This window comes from Oncorhynchus gorbuscha, linkage group LG01, assembly GCF_021184085.1.
Source record: "Oncorhynchus gorbuscha isolate QuinsamMale2020 ecotype Even-year linkage group LG01, OgorEven_v1.0, whole genome shotgun sequence".
In the NCBI taxonomy this organism is placed as follows: domain Eukaryota; kingdom Metazoa; phylum Chordata; class Actinopteri; order Salmoniformes; family Salmonidae; genus Oncorhynchus; species Oncorhynchus gorbuscha.
The window spans coordinates 103,126,796-103,148,638 of record NC_060173.1 but is presented as its reverse complement, the minus strand read 5'-3'; the positions used below and the strand labels follow the sequence as shown (position 1 = coordinate 103,148,638).

The 21,843-nt window shown below is 45.8% G+C and overlaps 1 protein-coding gene across 1 annotated transcript in view; it reads right to left on the bottom strand.

Annotated features, from left to right (window-relative positions):
* Positions 1-21,843, bottom strand: part of LOC124047842 (solute carrier family 49 member 4-like) — an 82,726-nt gene that overhangs the window by 18,349 nt on the left and 42,534 nt on the right. The window contains exons 6-7 of the mRNA XM_046368163.1: positions 16,633-16,700; positions 4,955-5,082 (exon numbers count right to left, since the gene is read on the bottom strand). Of these exons, the coding sequence (XP_046224119.1) occupies positions 4,955-5,082; positions 16,633-16,700 (196 nt within the window). The remainder of the gene's footprint in view (positions 1-4,954; positions 5,083-16,632; positions 16,701-21,843) is intronic.

The following is a 21,843-nucleotide window of genomic DNA, read 5'->3' as shown; positions in this document are numbered from 1 at the left end:
CGTCATCTGAGGAAGAGTAGTCAAGATCGGACCAATGCGCAGCGTGGTATGTGTCCATGTTAATATTTAATAAATCAACTGAACACTGAATAACAAAACAACAAAGAGAGTGAACGAAACAGTCCTGTACGGTGCAAACACACAAAACACAAAACAACTACCCACAAATCAAGTGGGAAAAAAGGCTACCCAAGTATGATTCTCAATCAGAGACAACGATTGACAGCTGCCTCTGATTGAGAACCATACCAGGCCAAACACATAGAAAACCAAAACAACACATAGAATGCCCACCCCAACTCACACCCTGACCAACCTAAACAAGAACCATAACAAAGGAACTAAGGTCAGGATGTGACACCTACCTGAATTTGTCCAATAGAAACAGTTGTTTAGTAAACGTTTTGCAACTGTTTAGACTAATGATTACACCCCAGATCAGCTAAATGCAAGCAAGAGTGTGCAAGGCGTTATTGAAGGTGTCAAATCAATCAAATCAAATTTGTCACATGCGCTGAATACAAGAGGTGTAGTCCTTACCGTGAAATGCTTACTTACAAGCCCTTAACCAACAATGCAGAGTTAAGAAATATTTACTAAATAAACTAAAGCTACTAAAAAAGTAACACAATAAAATAACAAAAACGAGGCTATATACAGGGGGTACCATTACCGAGTCAATGTGCAAGGGTACAGGTTAGCCTGTCTCAGTCTGTCACCTTGACTACTCAAATTAGTTTCTTGAACTTGAACTTATTTGAAGCTAGTTATAGGGTATAGGGAAAATATGAGTATCATGTAGTTGCCTAAACCTATCGATGTTACATTGAACAAGGTGAATGGAATATGAATGACAGTCATCCAACATGCTGTAATAGAAATAAGGCCATGCTCATAAAAATTTCATAAAAATAAAAACTGTCCTCCCTCATCTTAAATGGCACCTTCCGCCACTGTAATGTGCGGTTGCACATGTGTGCTTGTGTGTATGAGAGAGTGCATGCGTCTCATCTAGTGTGTGTGTCCACATGCTTACACATGGTGTGTGTGTGTGTCCACATGCTTACACATGGTGTGTGTGTGTGTCCACATGCTTACACATGGTGTGTGTGTGTGTCCACATGCTTACACATGGTGTGTGTGTGTGTCCACATGCTTACACATGGTGTGTGTGTGTGTCCACATGCTTACACATGGTGTGTGTGTGTCCACATGCTTACACATGGTGTGTGTGTGTGTCCACATGCTTACACATGGTGTGTGTGTCCACATGCTTACACATGGTGTGTGTGTGTCCACTTGCTTACACATGGTGTGTGTGTCCACATGCTTACACATGGTGTGTGTGTGTGTCCACATGCTTACAGATGGTGTGTGTGTGTGTCCACATGCTTACAGATGGTGTGTGTGTGTCCACATGCTTACACATGGTGTGTGTGTGTGTGTGTGTGTGTGTGTGTGTGTGTGTGTGTGTGTGTGTGTGTGTGTGTGTGTGTGTGTGTGTGTGTGTGTGTGTGTGTGTGTCCACATGGTTACACATGGTGTGTGTGTCCACATGCTTACACATGGTGTGTGTGTGTCCACATGCTTACACATGGTGTGTGTGTCCACATGCTTACACATGGTGTGTGTGTCCACATGGTTACACATGGTGTGTGTGTCCACATGCTTACACATGATGTGTGTGTCCACATGCTTACACATGGTGTGTGTATTTCTGATTAATTTGATGTTATTTTAATGGACAAAAAAAATAGCTTTTCTTTCAAAAACAAGGACATTTCTAAGTGACCCCAAACTTTTGAACGGTAGTGTGTGCGTGTGTTCATGCTTGTGTGTCTTGGCCACTGATCAAGGTCTCAACTGCTCTGAGGCTGAGTCCTGGGGCCCTGGGGTGGGTGAGCGGATTAAGCCATCACCATGGAGCAGAGCATGTTTGTGTCCCAATTGGCACCCTATTCTCTATATAGTGTACTACTTTTGACCTGAACCCTATGGTAGTACACTATATAGGGAATAAGGTGCCATTTGGGATGCAGAGCATGGCTCTCAGTTTTCTCCACGGCCGTCTCCTTTATCACTGCAGATTGGGTCAAATCAACTCCCCATTACCCAGCACCGCTCTTAATCACACGCTGTCTGTGAGGACCGAGCCAGCCAATCTGCCTGCCTGTCTATCTGCCTGTCTATCTGTCTGCCTGCCTGTCTGCTGCCACAGAGGAACTGAGGCGACACCACGGCACCGGCGACACAGGCATCAGTGAATATCCTCTCTGCCCTTTGTTCTACCACCCCCGTCCTGCTCTAATGACCGGCTGGTATCAAACACAGTCAACCACCGCTGCTCTGTTCCTCCACTACATCCGTTGCTCCCAGGTTGTGGCGAGTTGATCCCTTTATTAGAGGAAGTATGGCGCTGCTCCATGATCATATTTTAGTCCTCTTTTCTTAGGACTGTTACGGTGACCAGATTACCGCCACACCGGCAGAGACGAGTCATGGTGGCAGTCAAAATCGATGTGCTAGGCTTCTCCAAGCTCTGATGCTGCTGACCGTCATTAGTAGCCTACCAAACATGCTAACTGCCTGGTACTCAGCACTCTATTGTCCCTCTAATCACTCTGGCATCAATGCAAATGTGATTGAAACTCTAATCAAACACTTCATGAGAACCCATGAGCTCATGTTGCTCAACATTTCTATAGGCTATACAATTGCGTGAGAAAACAGAGCGATGACCTCTATTAAAAAGAAGAGGATCCCACCAGCTTTCTATAGTACTATATATATATATTTCTCAACCTTCCTAATATCAAGCACATTGCTTCTCTTAACAACAGGAGTATAGCCTACCTGTCTGGCATGTATAGCCTACCTGTCTGGCATGTATAGCCTACCTGTCTGGCATGTATAGCCTACCTGTCTGGCATGTATAGCCTACCTGTCTGGCATGTATAGCCTACCTGTCTGGCATGTATAGCCTACCTGTCTGGCATGTATAGCCTACCTGTCTGGCATGTATAGCCTACCTGTCTGGCATGTATAGCCTACCTGTCTGGCATGTATAGCCTACCTGTCTGGCATGTATAGCCTACCTGTCTGGCATGTATAGCCTACCTGTCTGGCATGAAAAAGAACCATGGGAAAGGCGTCCTCTATTCGCTATTTAAGTGCATAGATGACATTTATTTATGTAAAGACCAGATTAAATCAAGAATAGTCTGATGCGTGACAATATTAGCCTCTCACTTGTGAGTTATATATTTGCCGCTGGGAAATTTGTGGCATTATCAAGTGCTTGTCAAGCTGTGAGTGAGAGACTGATGGAGAGTGTACAGCCTGCGTAAAAAACAAAGCAGAGCTCATGCATTTCATGCAACTATTTTCAAATCCTGTGTAGCTCAGTTGGTAGAGCATGGCGCTTGTAACGCCAGGGTAGTGGGTTCGATCCCCGGGACCACCCATACGTAGAATGTATGCACACATGACTGTAAGTCGCTTTGGATAAAAGCGTCTGCTAAATGGCATATATTATTATTATTATTATAAATCGTCATTAGAGTCGCATCTTGCAGCCATATAATGTATTATGAATCGAAACATATAATCCAACATTTGTATCTCAACTAAAGTTACGTAAATAACTAAAATAATCATATAGGAGTACCTGAATAGCACATGTGCACACTCCCTCAAATATCCTTTCTATTTTATTCAGCTAGGTTCAGCTAGGTTCAATTGTATTCTTTATATATATATATATATATATATATATATATAAAGACCATATATATATATATATATATATATATATATATATAGATATAGATAGATATAGATATATATATATATATAAAATAATAATGCCACAGAATTATAAGCAAATCTTGTCTACTAAATGAACTAGTGTAGCTCACAGCCATATGACAGAGCCAGACCAGGCCCTAACATAACACCTCTTCTGAAACAGACTACTTGGGGACCTGAAGCGTCTTCACTATTATTCTACAATGTAGACAATAAAGAAATAAAGAAAAACCCTGGGTTGAGTAGGTGTGTCCAAACCTTTGACTGGTACTGTACATAACACTCTGTTATGCTTCTCGGTCCATTAATGAATAGAAAGTAGATCCTAGATGTATTCTTCAGTCAGACAGAACACTGTGGGGGTGATATAAAGCTAAATTAAATGCATGCTCTTCAACCGATCGCTGCCTGCACCTGCCCGCCTGTCCAACATCACTACTCTGGACTGTTCAGACTTAGAATATGTGGACAACTACAAATACCTACGTGTCTGGCTAGACTGTAAACTCTCCTTCCAGACTCACATCAAACATCTCCAATCCAAAGTTAAATCTAGAATTGGCTTCCTATTTCGCAACAAAGCATCCTTCACTCATGCTGCCAAACATACCCTTGTAAAACTGACCATCCTACCGATCCTCGACTTCGGCGATGTCATTTACAAAATAGCCTCCAACACTCTACTTAACAAATTGGATGCAGTCTATCACAGGGCCATCCATTTTGTCACCAAAGCCCCATATACTACCCACCACTGCGACCTGTACTCTCTCGTTGGCTGGCCCTCGCTTCATTCTCGTCGCCAAACCCACTGGCTCCAGGTCATTCTACAATGTAGAAAATAGTGAAAATAAAGAAAAACCCTTGAATGAGTAGGTGTGTCCTAACTTTTGACTGGTACCATACATGAAGCTGCCTCACTACAGAAACAGCTACCTCACTCCTGCTCCTGTGAGCCATTCTGACGAGCACAAGCCAATGGCTACTTACTATACTAAGTCCATGTGTTCCTTCCTGAATCTAAAGGACAAGTCTGCTATTGAAGTATCCATTGTGGCTCTAGGATGCTCTGGGTGTACGCCAGTTGCACTACCTACATGTAAAATGCTCACTTCCTGACATGGAAACCATGCTCTACCAGGCCTACCTGCAGTGGAGGGTAGGTGTGTGAGCCTGGTTAGACAAGTGAGTGTGAACCAGGTGGAGGCCAGGGAAGCCCCAGCCATCATCAGAACCAGGATGAGCTTCAGCATGCCCCGGATAGAGTCTGCAAACCTGGGGAGAGACAGAGACCGAGTTAGTGAACCTGGAGCACACAGAGAAACAATCAAAGGATTGTTTGAAACAACAACCAAACCAAACACCAACTCATATAACCTGGCCTTTTGGTATGCTTCAGAAATGGTTTAACATGGCATGCTTCCAAGCAACAACTCATATAACCTGGCCTTTTGGTATGCTTCAGAAATGGTTTAACATGGCATGCTTCCAAACAACAACTCATATAACCTGGCCTTTTGGTATGCTTCAGAAATGGTTTAACATGGCATGCTTCCAAACACAACTGTGTAAACATGTCTCAGGTAGACTTATATGCCTCCATGTCACCATGCATTAAAAGGAAGCAGACATGGTGACAGGAGAATGTAGCAGTCCATGGGTTACAACTGGTGACAGCTTACAGCCATACACCATGATATGAGCTGATGTCATTTAGATCACCAGTGACTGTGAAGCAAGCAGGCAGATATTTGATGTCTGTTCCTCTCTATCCATCCAGACAAGCTGTCCAAACAAAGCCTCTTGTGTTTTAGCATTCCTCTCAGCATGTGTTGAACCACCAACCCCTGACAGGTTTACTCCTGTCCTCTGGGTATATTTGCCAGCACAGAACGCAGTGTTGGATTCTGAGAATATGAAATGTAAAGGAGAGGGTAATGTATAACGTTTACATTATGTCAGGATATGTTATTGTTAGCCATCAGGGAGGAGAAGAGACACAGTCTGGTACCAGGCACCATGATAGCTGTGTGTCGAGTGCAGGGAAGCGATCACATGTGGCAGGCATTGATAAGGGGAGAGAGCCATAGATTAGTGATGGGGGGGGTCGAGATCAGGTCAGGTCACGTTAGGGGAGAAATACAAGTTTATGGCCCGTATCACTTAAAGAATGATGTTGTTCCGATGTGTAGGAGGAGACTCGGCCTATGAGAAAGGGTTAAATATCAGTGCTTGTGTGAATATGTCTTTGTCTAATGCAGCTGTATTGATCCTCTGGGAGAATAAGCTTGGTTTGAGCTTTCATATTGTCCGTAGAGTTTTTACTCTGAGAATTAGAACCTAACAACATCGTACATATAACCTTTCAGCATCGTACATAGAACCTTTCAGCATCGTACATATAACCTTTCAGCATCGTACATATAACCTTTCAGCATCGTACATATAACCTTTCAGCATCGTACATATAACCTTTCAGCATCGTACATAGAACCTTTCAACATCGTACATAGAACCTTTCAACATCGTACATAGAACCTTTCAACATCGTACATATGGTATATGGTAGTATGGTAGTGGAAAGACACTAATTGCCAATTGTTATGTTGTGCTCAGAAAAGATGCTTCAGAGAGTGTTCAACCTGACAATGAACTATTTATGGAAGGAAAACACAGGAAATGTTAAATAAGCATCACAGTCTCTCAGAGTTCAATAAAAGTGTAGTCAGGGAACATATGACAGAAATCAGTTTTGAACAGCCTCTCAGCCAACAAAACTGTTTAGCTTCAAACCGTTTATTTTCAGTGAGTTCATTTTAGATTAGACATTCATAGAGGCACTGCAGGCACGTGCACAGAAAGGGGTCTACCTGTGCCCTCCCACCGGCCCTTTGCCATTGTTGTTTTGAACCCACTGCCCACAAGTCATTGTGAAGTCATCAGGTTTTGCCACCCCACCATTACCCTTACCCTGTACAGAGATTGTGTGCGCCCAGTATCCAAACATGCATGGCTTGAGCTTGGGAGATGCGCTTACCGGTCATGTAGCAAGCTACCTACTTTAAAAATCAATAGTCCTGCTACAGCAGGATAACCCTTGATTCATATCATCAATATTGGGTCTGGTTGGCTAAGGCAGAAAGACCCAACATCAACAACCCAACACAGGTAGTCTAGACTAGCCAATCACAATATACTAAAATACAGTTTGAGCACCTGCTCCTGAAAGGTCTGTGCCCGGCACTGATGCACTGTCTGTGTGTGGACATATCTGTCACTGTTTTAACATATCACCCCCACAGTGTTCTGTCTGACTGAAGAATACATCTAGGATCTACTTTCTATTCATTAATGGGCTGAGAATCATAACAGAATTATGTACACTACTTATTGGAAGTGAACACGTTACATGGATGCTGGACCCTAGAAGTGGGTGCTTTGGTAGGGACAGCAAAGCACTGCCCAACCAAGTCTGCTAACTTTTTCCCCTGACCACTAGCCCCCCCCCCCCCCTACCTCCACCGCCGGTATCATGTATCTTCCCTCTGAAACTCATATATCATTTGTGCATTGAAACCATCAATAAATGCAGCATGACTGAATCTAAGTAGCATAATTCAAGACTCCTTTATGCCCTACAAAGTCAGCTGACAAGACAGGAGAATAAACATATCTTGTTATGAGGTAATGTCTCAACTAAAAGCACATAAATTACAGTTGTGTCAGATTTATTGGCATGAAGATAGTGAGGCTTGAATATTCTGTAGCATCACATTCTCCTCTGGCTAACCTCAGAAATAATTAAATTCTTATTCCATTTGATATGATCATTACCAGGTCTATTTGTCTCTATTCTGATCTAAGACAAGGGCATGGACTGAATGACCGAACCAGTCAAACATGTTACATTTTTCGTAATTTGGCAGATGGTCTAATCCAGAGCGATTTACAATAGTGAGTGCATACATTTTCATATAGGTCCCCTGTGGGAATCAAATCCACAACCCTGGTGATGCAAGCACCATGCTCGACCAACTGAGTCACACAGGACCACGGAATGATATCACCGAGCGACAACGGCCATCACTAGCCCCAAAAAATAGGCCAAATTCAGTAACTTTAATTACTTATTTTAAATCTCTTGTTCATCTAAACATAAATACATTATCATTTTTCAAGTCTTTAATGTGAGTCAGTGTGGGTAAAAACTCTCCCTTCCCCTCACCCTCTCCCCCCCGACTTCCCCTTCCCCCTTCCTCGATTAATTCAATTGAATGGCTTTATTGGCATGGGAAACATACAGTTGAAGTCGGACGTTTACATACACCTTAGCCAAATACATTTAAACTCAGTTTTTCACAATTCCTGACATTTAACCCCACTAAAAAGTCTCTGTCTTAGGTCAGTTAGGATCACCACTTTATTTTAAGAATGTGAAATGTCAGAATAATAGTACAGAGAATGATATATTTCAGCTTTTAGTTCTTTCAACACATTCCCAGTGGGTCAGATGTTTACATACACTCAATTAGTATTTGGTAGCATTGCCTTTAAATTGTTTAACTTGCATCAAATGTTGTTTCGGGTAGCCTTCCACAGGCTTCCCACAATAGGTTGGGTGAATTTTGGCCCATTCCTCCTGACAGAGCTGGTGTAACTGAGTCAGGTTTGTAGGCCTCCTTGCTCACACACACTTTTTCACTTCTGCCCACAAATTTCCTATAGGATTGAGGTCAGGGGTTTGTGATGGCCACTCCAATATCTTGACTTTGTTGTCCTTAAGCCATTTTGCCACAACTTTGGAAGTGTGCTTGGGGTCATTGTCCATTTGGAAAACCCATTTGCGACCAAGCTTGAACTTCCTGACTGATGCCTTGAGATGTTGCTTCCTTTTGGGTTATGTCGATATGACTCGTTTTACTATGGATATAGATATTTTTGTACCCGTTTCCTCCAGCATCTTCACAAGATAATTTGCTGTTGTTCTGGGATTCATTTGCACTTTTCGCACCAAAGTACATTCATCTCAAGGAGACAGAACGCGTCTCCTTCCTGAGCGGTATGACGGCTGTGTGGTCCCATGGTGTTTATACTTGGGTACTATTGTTTGTTAAAATGAAAATGAATTACTCCCAAGGATGAACCAGACCTGTGGAGGTCTACAATTTGTTTTCGGAGGTCTTGGCTGACTTATTTTATTTTTCCCATGATGTCAAGCAAAGAGGCACTGAGTTTGAAGGTAGGCCTTGAAATACATCCACAGGTACACCTCCAATTGACTCAAATGATGTCAATTAGCCTATCAGAAGCTTACAAAGCCATGACAAAATTTTCTGGAATTTCCCAAGCTGTTTAAAACCTGTTTATCCTACCCCCTACTTTTTCGAACATTCTGTTAAAAATCGCGCAACATTTCAGCGCCCTGCCACTCATGCCAGGAATATAGTATATGCATATGATTAGTATGTGTGGATAGAAAACACTCAGACGTTTCTAAAACTGGTTAAAACACGGCTGTGACTATAACAGAACGTGCGTTTCATCGAAAAGCGCAGGAAAATCTGATCACTGAAAACTGGAAAATATATCAATGCGCCACTTGAATATATTGTTGAATGGAAACCACATTACCTGGAGCCGAGGTTGCAATACCTACAGCTTCCACACAATGTCAACAGTCTTGTCATTTGCCTAGGATTTGTTTCTTGGTCAAACGAACAAGAGACAGCCCATTTCTTCCGGTCTCCAACAGGATATTTTGGTTGAGATTTATCCGGACATTATTTCAAGACGTAGAGCTATCGAATATACATCGCCCCGTGGTCAATTTGATCGATTATTAACGTTTACTAATAGCTAAAGTTGCATTACAAAAGTATTTCGAAGTGTTTTGTGAAAGTTTATCGTCGACTTTTTTAATTTAAAAAAATGACGTTGCGTTATAAAACGCTGTTTTTTTCCTTGATCACAGTCTTCATAGATCGATATCTAGGCTATATATGGACCGATTTAATCGAAAAAAAAGACCCAATAATGATGTTTATGGGACATCTAGGAGTGCCAACAAAGAAGATAGTCAAAGGTAATGAATGTTTTATATTTTATTTCTGCATTTTGTGTAGCGCCGACTATGCTAATTATTTTGTTTACGTCCCCTGCGGGTCTTTAGGGGTGTTGCATGCTATCAGATAATAGCTTCTCATGCTTTCGCCGAAAAGCATTTTAAAAATCTGACTTGTTGGCTGGATTCACAACGAGTGTAGCTTTAATTCAGTACCCTGCATGTGTGTTTTAATGAACGTTTGAGTTTTAACGAGTGCTATTAGCATTTAGCGTAGCGCATTTGCATTTCCAGATGTCTAGATGGGACGCCTGTGTGTCGGGTGGAGGTAAGAGGTTAAAGGCACAGCCAACTTAGTGTGTGTAAACGGCTGACCCACTGGAATTGTGATACAGTGAATTATAAGTGAAATAATCTGTCTGTAAATAATTGTTGGAAAAATGACTTGTGTCATGCAAAGTAGATGTCCTTACCGACTTGCCAAAACTATAGTTTGTTAACAAGAAATGTGCGGAGTGGTGGTTGAAAAATAAGTTTTAATGACTCCAACCTGTGTATGTAAACTTCCGACTTCAACTGTATGTTAACATTGCCAAAGCAATTGACATAGATAAAACAAAAGTGAAATAAACAATAAAAAATGAACAGTAAACATTACACATAAAAGTTTCAAAAGAACAAAGAAATTTATCTCTCTCCCCCTTCTCCTCCCTATTTTATTTGGGAGCATGTGTGTGTGCGCGTGTATGTGTTGGGGAGTGTTTGTTTGGCTATCAAAGCGCATCCCATGAAGCAAACTACTTTATACCAGGCACGACTCCAACACCATCTTTAAGTTTGCTGATGACACAACAGTGGTAGGCCTGATCACAGGCAACGACGAAACAAGACATAGGGAGGTCAACAACCTCTCCCTCAACGTAATCAAGACAAAGGAGATGATTGTGGACCACAGGAAAAGGAGGACCGAGCAGCCCCCATTCTCATCGACGGGGCTGTAATGGAGCAGGTTGAGAGCTTCAAGTTCCTTGGCGTCCACATCACCGACAAACTAACACGGTCCAAGCACACCAAGAAAGTCGTGAAACATATTCCCCCTCAGGAGACTGAAAAGATTTGGCATGGGTCCTCAGATCCTCAAAAGGTTCTACAGCTGCACCAACGAGAGCATCGTGATGGATTGCATCGCTGCCTGGTATGGCAACAGCTCGGCCTCCGACCGCAAGGCACTAGCTTCCTGCCATCCAGGCCCTCTATACCAGGCGGTGTCAGAGAAAGGCCCTAAAAATTGTCTAAGACTCTAGCCACCGTAGTCATAGACTGTTCTCTCTGCTACCGCACGGCAAGCGGTACCGGAGCGCCAAGTCGAGGTTCAAAATGCTTCTTAACGGCTTCTACCCCCAAGCCATAAGACCCCTCCCCCCTTTTACGCTGCTGCTACTCTCTGTTATTATCTATGCATAGTCACTTTAATAACTCTACCTACATGTACATATTACCTCAATTACCTCGACACCAGTGCCCCCGCACATTGATTCTGTACTGGTACCCCCTGTATACAGCCCCGCTATTGTTATTTACTGCTGCTCTTTAATTATTTGTTACTCTTATCTGTTACTGTGCTTCCCAAACACATCACCCATCATGGCAACACACACACACACACACTCCCTTAGCTAACCCCCAACAGATGGCCAATTTAGCCAGACGTGAGGAGGAAGCCAATCAACTGCGTGACAGAGACTCATTAATGAGTTAGTTCTCCCCCTCTGTTCCATTTCTGTTTCTCTCCTACAATGCAAATCTAGAACCCTGTTTCTGTTTCAACTTTATGTTGCATATAACCAGAGGTTGCAAACAGAGGCAAACCTTACCCAAACCTCATTAAACCTGGATCGACACCAAACAAATAACATATTTGAGTAAGTTTGCAACAGCAGGAAAATAATTCATTAATGAACATTTTTGTAGGGGCTGATACATTTTTTAATTCAAAGATGGAATTACAAACGTCAGAACATTTTAAAACCTTAAATACACTACAAATTTTTACATTTCCTGCAACAGGGTGATCAAATTAAGATTCTACATGTGTAGATCCACTCCAGCCTATACCAAGAACAGATTACTTCCATGAATCAATAGTGTAGAGTCATGGTCTAATTTTCCTAATTACAGCGCAGTGAGACGTTGGCCCTGCCTGGAAGTGCTGATTGGGCCGGGCGATGAATATATATCTTTCAGCCAGACGACTGATCCCTTCCTTCTGCATAGTCCACAGTTTGGGGGCTATGGTGTATGGCTCCATCCACCAGCTACGCGGACATGATCTACTGCATTACTATTCACTCATTCATCTCCCTTTGTCTATCACCACCATGGACTTAATACATTGAGATTGAGATAGAGACAGCGAGACAGAGAGAGGGGTGGAGGGAAAGAGTGGAGCTAAGGGGTTTGAGTGTACATCCCAAATTGCACCCTTTTCCCTAAGTGCACAAGTTTTGACCAAGACTCATAGGCATTTGGGATACAGACTGAGACTCTTAACCCCCACCCCACCCCCTCCAAAAAAAAAACATCCTCTGCCTCTTAAAAACAAACCTAGGGAAGCATTTTTCATTATTGATATCACTAAATACTGAAATGTGACAAGGTTAGAGAACCAGACTGGAATGCAGAACAAGCAGAGAGAGTCAAGGGACAGAGTAGTACACCCGTTTATTCCTGTCAACATATTCTTGTGAACATATTGCTGTGAACATACTTAGCAATGGTTTCTAGCTGCTAATCTTGTTGACAGGCCTTGGAGGCAGAGCCAAAGCTATTACGACCAAACATGGACCGTATATTTTCATGCATACTTAATTTGACGATACTAAACGAGTGTATGCTTATCCTCTAATTTGACGGCTCACCAGGTCCAGGGAGATCATTTAGGGCTGAATTTATGAGACAAGCCTATTACTAGGAGGATCTCTCCTCACACTCCGCTGGACACAGCTAGCTGTCTGTAGTCTCTGGCACAGTACAAGCACAGCCTAACTGCAGACAAGAGTGGGCCTACTGTAGACAGCATCCAGGGACCAGATTCAGACTGGACAAGGCCTACTGTAGACAGCATCCAGGGACCAGATTCAGACTGGACGAGGCCTACTGTAGACAGCATCCAGGGGCCAGTTTCAGACTGGACAAGGCCTACTGTAGACAGTATCTTCCATCCAGGGGAATACCAGATTAAGAATCTGATTTAGATGCACTATTGCTGTTCCACTGGATGCCATAAGGTGAATGCACAGCATCTCTGCTAAATGACTTAAATGTAAATGTAAATGTATCTACAGGCCAGATTCAGACTGAACAAGGCCTACTGTAGACAGCATCCAGGGAGACAGATTCAGTTCAGATTGGACGAGGCCTACTGTAGACAGATTGGGACGAGGCCTACTGGGGGCCAGTTTCAGACTGGACCTACTGTAGACAGTATCTATTCAGACTGGAGGGCCTACTGCCAGTCTTTAGGGGCAGACTGGAGGCCTAAGACAGTATCTAGGGGCCAGATTCAGACATCCAGTACCGTCTATCCAGGCCAGATTCAGAATGGACCAGACCTACTGTAGACAACATCCAGGGGCCAGATTCAGACTGAACGAGGCCTACCGTAGACAGTATCTACAGGCCAGATTCAGACTGGACGAGGCCTACCGGTATCTACAGGCCAGATTCAGATTGGAATGCCTACCGTAGACATTATCTACAGGCCAGATTCAGACTGGATGAGGCCTACTGTAGACAGCATCTAGGGGCCAGATTCAGACTGGACGAGGCCTGCTGTAGACAGTATCTAGGGGCCAGATTCAGACTGGACGAGGCCTACTGTAGACAGCATCCAGGGGCCAGATTCAACTGGATACCGTTATCTACAGGCCAGATTCAGAATGGACCAGGCCTACTGTAGACAACATCCAGGGGCCAGATTCAGACTGACTACCGTTATCCAGGCTGACTGGACGAGGCCTACCGTAGACAGTATCTACAGGCCAGATTCAGAGGTGAAATGACACAGGCCAGATTCAGACTGGATGAGGCCTACTGTAGACAGCATCTAAAGATTCAGACTGGACGAGGCCTGCTGTAGACAGTATCTAGGGGCCAGATTCAGACTGAACAGGCCTACTGTAGACAGCATCCAGGGGCCAGATTCAGACTGGACGAGGCCTACCGTAGACAGTATCTACAGGCCAGATTCAGAATGGACCAGGCCTACTGTAGACAACATCCAGGGGCCAGATTCAGACTGAACGAGGCCTACCGTAGACAGTATCTACAGGCCAGATTCAGATTGGACGATGCCTACCGTAGACATTATCTACAGGCCAGATTCAGACTGGATGAGGCCTATTCTAGGGGCAGATTCAGACTGGACGAGGCCTGCTGTAGACAGTATCTAGGGGCCAGATTCAGACTGGACGAGGCCTACTTTAGACAGCATCCAGGGGCCAGATTCAGACTGGACGAGGCCTACCGTAGACAGTATCTACAGGCCAGATTCAGAATGGACCAGGCCTACTGTAGACAACATCCAGGGGCCAGATTCAGACTGAACGAGGCCTACCGTAGACAGTATCTACAGGCCAGATTCAGACTGGACCAGATTCAGAGATTCAGATTGGACGATGCCTACCGTAGACATTATCTACAGGCCAGATTCAGACTGGATGAGGCCTACTGTAGACAGCATCTAGGGGCCAGATTCAGACTGGACGAGGCCTGCTGTAGACAGTATCTAGGGGCCAGATTCAGACTGGACGAGGCCTACTGTAGACAGTATCTAGGGGCCAGATTCAGACTGGACGAGGCCTACCGTAGACAGTATCTACAGGCCAGATTCAGAATGGACCAGACCTACTGTAGACAACATCCAGGGGCCAGATTCAGACTGAACGAGGCCTACCGTAGACAGTATCTACAGGCCAGATTCAGACTGGACGAGGCCTACCGTAGACAGTATCTACAGGCCAGATTCAGATTGGACGATTCCTACCGTAGACATTATCTACAGGCCAGATTCAGACTGGATGAGGCCTACTGTAGACAGCATCTAGGGGCCAGATTCAGACTGGACGAGGCCTGCTGTAGACAGTATCTAGGGGCCAGATTCAGACTGGACGAGGCCTACTTTAGACAGCATCCAGGGGCCAGATTCAGACTGGACGAGGCCTACCGTAGACAGTATCTACAGGCCAGATTCAGAATGGACCAGGCCTACTGTAGACAACATCCAGGGGCCAGATTCAGACTGAACGAGGCCTACCGTAGACAGTATCTACAGGCCAGATTCAGACTGGACGAGGCCTACCGTAGACAGTATCTACAGGCCAGATTCAGATTGGACGATGCCTACCGTAGACATTATCTACAGGCCAGATTCAGACTGGATGAGGCCTACTGTAGACAGCATCTAGGGGCCAGATTCAGACTGGACGAGGCCTGCTGTAGACAGTATCTAGGGGCCAGATTCAGACTGGACGAGGCCTACTGGACAGTATCTAGCCAGATTCAGACTGGACGAGGCCTACTGTAGACAGTATCTTCAGGGACCAGATTCAGACTGGGGCCAGATTCAGACTGAACGCCTACCGTAGACAGTATCTACAGGCCAGATTCAGACTGGACGAGGCCTACAGACAGTATCTACAGGCCAGATTCAGATTGGACGATTCCTACCGTAGACATTATCTACAGGCCAGATTCAGACTGGATGAGGCCTACTGTAGACAGCATCTAGGGGCCAGATTCAGACTGGACGAGGCCTACCGTAGACAGTATCTACAGGCCAGATTCAGAATGGACCAGGCCTACTGTAGACAACATCCAGGGGCCAGATTCAGACTGAACGAGGCCTACCGTAGACAGTATCTACAGGCCAGATTCAGACTGGACGAGGCCTACCGTAGACAGTATCTACAGGCCAGATTCAGATTGGACATGCCTACCGTAGACATTATCTATTCAGACTGGATGAGGCCTACTGGCCAGATTCAGACTGGATGAGGCCTGACTGTAGACAGCATCTAGGGGCCAGATTCAGACTGGACGAGGCCTACTGTAGACAGTATCTAGAGGCTAGATTCAGACTGGACGAGGCCTACTGTAGACAGCATCTAGGGGCAAGATTCAGACTGGATGAGGCCTACTTTAGACAGCATCCAGGGGCCAGATTCAGACTGGATGAGGCCTACTTTAGACAGCATCTAGGGGCCAGATTCAGACTGGACAAGGCCTACTGTAGTAGACAGCATATTTTATCCAGATTCAGACTGGATGAGGCCTACTGTAGACAGCATCTAGGGGCAAGATTCAGACTGGATGAGGGCTACTGTAGACAGTATCTAGAGGCTAGATTCAGACTGGACGAGGCCTAGTTTAGACAGTATCTAGAGGCTAGATTCAGACTGGACGAGGCCTACTGTAGACAGTATCTAGAGGCCTGATTCACAATTGAGATAAGCATACTCAACTTAAATCCTTCAATGATTTCAGGACTTTTGAGGAATTTGAATTAAGCCTGTGGATCATAAGCCATAATTCCCACTGTGAGCCTTTTAGGACATCGCACATCTTCTCAAGCCATCATATTCTAGACAGTCTATAACAATAGCAGTCCAACATTATCACATTACCATAGCATGTTGGAGGCAGACAGTAAAGTCACGCTACAATGTTAAACCACATGGAAATGATCTGCTGTTTCTGTTGCTTACCTGGCCATGGCCACTCCAAATACACAGCCGCCCACGACAGACCAGAACCCAATCCAGCCAGCATCCACCTGTAGAGAGAGAGGGGGAGAATTCGATTTTTTTAAATTCCCTTTATTGGGTGAAGATGCCTACAGGACATCCACTTTCAACCCTCAGACATCATGCAGCACCGCGCTCATGTGTACCAGCCTGTAAGAAAAACACCAGTTTGAAGGGACAACTCCAGAACCCCCTCAACACCTCCAAAACAAAGGTTGTGTGGTTTGGCAAGAAGAACGCTCCCCACAGGTGTGATTACTACCTCGGAGGGTTTAGAGTTTGAGCTAGTCCCCTCATATAAGTACTTGGGAGTATGGCTAGACGGTACACTGTCCTTCTCTCAGCACATATCAAAGCTGCAGGCTAAAGTTAAATATAGACTTGGTTTCTATCATAATCGCTCCTCTTTCACCCCAGCTGCCAAACTAACCATGATTCAGGTGACCATCCTACCCATGCTAGATTACGGAAACGTCATTTATAGATCGGCAGGTAACGGTGCTCTCGAGTGGCTAGATGTTCTTTACCATTCGGCCATCAGATTTGCCACCAATGCTCCTTATAGGCACTGCACACTATACTCCTCTGTAAACTGGTCATCTCTGTATACCCATCGCAAGACCCCCTGGTTGATGCTTATTTATAAAACCCTCTTTGCTCTCACTCCCCCCTATCAGAGATATCTACTGCAGCCCTCATCCTCCACATACAACACCCGTTCTGCCAGTCACATTCTGTTAAAGGTCCCCAAAGCAAACATCCCTGGGTCGCTCATCTTTTCAGTTCTCTACAGCTAGTGACTGGAACGAGCTGCAACAATACACTCAAACTGGACAGTTTTGTCTCAATCTCTTCATTCAAAGACTCAATCATGGACACTCTTACTGACAGTTGTGGCTGTTTTATGTGATGTATTGTTGTCTCTACCTTCTTAACCTTTGTGCTGTTGTCTGTGCCCAATGTTTGTATCATGTTTTGTGCTGCTACCATGTCGTGCTGCTGCCATGTTGTGTTGCTACCATGCTGTGTTGCCTTGTTAAGTTAGGTCTCTCTTTATGTAGTGTTGTCTCTCTTGTCGTGATGTGTGTTTTCTCCTTGATTTTATTTTTCATCGCCAGCCCTCGTCCCAGCAGGAGGTCTTTTGCCTTTTGGTAGGCCGTCATTGTAAATAAGAATTTGATCTTAACTGACTTGCCTAGTTAAATAAAAGGTTAAATGCAATTTTAATAAAAAGCATAATGGTCCCTTAAGACAATAGAGAGAGATTGAGATCGAGAGAGAAAGAGAGCGAGAGAGAGAGGGGGGGAGAAAGAATTAGAGGGGAGAGAGACAGAGATTGCGTTATTATTCCATGTTCAATATGCCATACACGGCTCAGAGGACCTAGGGTAGACAGACAGCAGGCTCAGAGTGTCTGAAGACCGGGGAAACCTGTCAATCAGGCCCAGGGTAAATTGAAGCCCTGTATTTTGAAAGTGGAATTGGAGTCAATGGAAACAGCTGGTCATGTCAGCATGATGTTTCATCACAGACAAATGCCTGCTCTGACAGATAGAGACGGAGAAGAGAGGACAGACGTCATGACCATGGTTGTGTTCAGTAGAGAGAAAACAGAGTGAAACAGAGAGGCACTACCTCAACTTGTCCAATACCAAGAGATATGTAAGCTTTGCGTTGCTCACATCAATTTGAGAACTTGAACGCAAATCATTCTGTAAGCTATTTGAGTGTCAAAGAAGAAATCATTGTGTGTGTGTGTGTGTGTGTGTGTGTGTGTGTGTGTGTGTGTGTGTGTGTGTGTGTGTGTGTGTGTGTGTGTGTGTGTGTGTGTGTGTGTGTGTGTGTGTGTGTGTGTGTGTGTGTGTGTGTGTGTGTGTGTGTGTGTGTGTGTGTGTGTGTGTGTGTGTGTGTGTGTGTGTGTGTGTAATTAACTGAAATATGCTCAGTGCTAGCTGCACCTGTGTAGGCCTGATTTGTGCCGTGCTCAGCTTAATCATGCATGTTGTTACTACTGTGTCAATAACCAGGAAATGGTTGCCGTGCCGGCGTTTTGTACACTGTGGAAGCCAAGGCTTCAGGTTCTTGGCACATTCCCTTATTCGTTTTTCTGTAATTCTCTCTTGTTTCTAAGCCTTTTAAGACAGTTATCATGACACTGTGGGTTTAGCACAACTGGGGTAACCACAGACAGCTTCAAAAGACACAATGAAGTGACAGTTGGTACACTGTTTGTCTGTCTGGAGGCATAACCAACCACCCGGACTGGACCCATATTCGCAAAGCATCTAAGAGTAGGAGTTTTGATCTAGGATACATTATTATTTAAAAAGGCTAAACTGATCCTAGATTAGCATTCCTACTCTGAAATGCCCAGCGGTTACACTACACTGTCTGTCTGCAGAATTAAAGGATACATTTTACAACCAAACCTCTCTTTATGTAAATTACATGTTATAGAAATGTCTAGAAACCTTTTTTGTGATTTTCCATGTTTTTGATAAACTTACCCCAAACAGCAAATCACTTCCTTATCCCCGTTGTGTAGTATGGGGGCCCCGAACAACAAAAACACCCAAATATATCATTTTAGAAAAGGCAAAGCTCTCAGTATAGTGATACAGGTCTTTAGATTCTGTACACATGAAATTGTGTCATTCCAAACTTTATCTGCAACGTTATTTTCCATTTTGTAGCCCAGGAAAAGTACCAGGAGTTCACAACAGTGACTTTCCCAGTGCAGAAAGATTCTCTGTAATCAGAAAGCTGATGCCGCTGTGTTCTCAGGTGAAGTATCAACCTTCAGAGGGTTTTTTCCTGCGTAACGACTTAATGGCCACCCTCCATTAACGGACCAATTAGATATGAGTGATTAACGCAGGGTGGGACCTTGTTCTTAATTAAAGCGATGCTAATTGCGTACAACGACACAGAGACACTTAGCTACGTGCTTCAGGACACTGTCTGGTCCAGCATTGGGCTGGTTGTCTGAAGGAAGGGAGGGAGGGTTCCTGCACTCCACCCAGTACTAAGTTACAGCTACAGCCACGTGCCCAGTCCCATCCATCCATCCCAAACCCCTTCACTCATCCCCAGGCCCCCGTCCTTATCCCCAGCCCCCCCATCCTCATCCCCAGCCCCCCCATCCTTATCCCCAGCCTCCCCATCCTTATCCCCAGCCCCTAGCTGCTGCAAGGTCCTCTACCCAGCCCAATCCCCTCAACCTGTCCACATCCCCCTCAACCTGTCCCTGTCCCCATCCCCCTCAACCTGTCCCTATCCCCCTCAACCTGGCCCTGTCCCCATCCCCCTCAACCTGTCCTGTCCCCATCCCCCTCAACCTGTCCCCAGCCCCATCCCCCTCAACCTAGCCCTATCCCACTAAACCTAGCCCCATCGCACCCAACCTGTCCCCTCCCCATCCCCCCAACCTGTCCCAATTCCCCTCAACCTGTCCCCAGACTCCTCAACCTCAACCCGTCCTCTGCCCCATCCACCTCAACCTGTCTTCAGCTCAATCCCCCTCAACCTGTCACCAGCCCCCTCGACCTGTCCTCAGCCCCCTCGACCTGTCCTCAGCCCCAACCCCCTCAATCCTCCCCAGCCCCCTCAACCGGTCCCCAGCCCCATCCCCCTCAACCGGTCCCCAGCCCCATCCCCCTCAACCTGTCCCCATCCACCTCAACCCTTCCCTCATCCACCTCAACCCTCCCCCACCCCATCCACCTTAACCCTCCCCAGTCCCCTCAAACCACCCCAGCCCCATCAACTTCAAATATTTCCCTCCCCAGCCACCTCAAACCTCGCCCTCCCCAGCCCCAGCCACCTCCACCCTCCCCAGCCCCATCCACCACAAACCTCCCCAGCCCCATCCACCTCCACCCTCCCCAGCCCCATCCACCACAAACCTCCCCAGCCCCATCCACCTCAAACCTTGCCCTTCCCAGCCCCAGCCACCTCAAACCTCGCCCTTCCCAGCCCCAGCCCCATCCACCTCCACCCAGCCCCAGCCACCTCTACCCGCCCCAGCCACCTCTACCCGCCCCAGCCACCTCTACCCGCCCCAGCCACCTCTACCCGCCCCAGCCACCTCCACCCTCCCCAGCCCCAGCCACCTCCACCCTCCCCAGCCCCAGCCACCTCCACCCTCCCCAGCCCCAGCCACCTCCACCCTCCCCAGCCCCAGCCACCTCCACCCTCCCCAGCCCCAGCCACCTCCACCCTCCCCAAGCCACCTCTCCCCAGCCCCAGCCACCTCAAATCTCCCCAGCCCCAGCCACCTCAAATCTCCCCAGCCCCTGCCACCTCAAACCTCCCCAGCCCCAGCCACCTCAAACCTCCCCAGCCCCAGCCACCTCAAACCTCCCCAGCCCCAGCCACCTCAAACCTCCCCAAGTTGAGAACAAGTTCTCATTTACAATTGCGACCTGGCCAAGATAAAGCAAAGCAGTTCGACAGATACAACGACACAAAGTTACACATGGAGTAAAACAAACATACAAAGGCAAAAAACGCCATGGTGGCAAAGTAATGGGAGTGGGTGTTCTGGGAAAGACAGGATTATGCAAAAAGAGGGGAAGAAAAACAAAGTGGTCACCTTATCAGGGAAAGAAAGAAAAGGTCTGACTGCTTTGTCTACAGGCACGCAGATTGAAAACAGCATTTGATATCTGCAGAACATAGCCTGTTCATGAGAACAGCAGAGACGAGCACAGCCCCTGCAGTGGCTGGAGTGACACGGCAGCACTAACATTGGCAAGTGGCATTTGATTGGCGAAGTGGAGAGCAGCTGAGAGGGAGGCAGTGAAGGGGGATGAGGGGCTAAAGCAGCACCTCTATAGTGTTCACCTCGCTGCAGAGAGAGAGAAAGAGAGCTCTGTCTGGGATGACAGTGGGACCACACAGCGTGTAGCGTAGAGAAGACTGGCAAATTAACCTTCCATAGGAGGGAGAGTGAGTGTGTGTGTGTGTGTGTGTGTGTGTGTGTGTGTGTGTGTGTGTGTGTGTGTGTGTGTGTGTGTGTGTGTGTGTGTGTGTGTGTGTGTGTGTGTACCACACCACTCACGTCGCTTGCACTGTTTTCCTCTTGATCGCTGACCTAAATAGGTTTAGTATGTGTGTCAGACAGTCACAGCTATAGAGCTATCATTTCACACCTCATATCTACCCTCACTG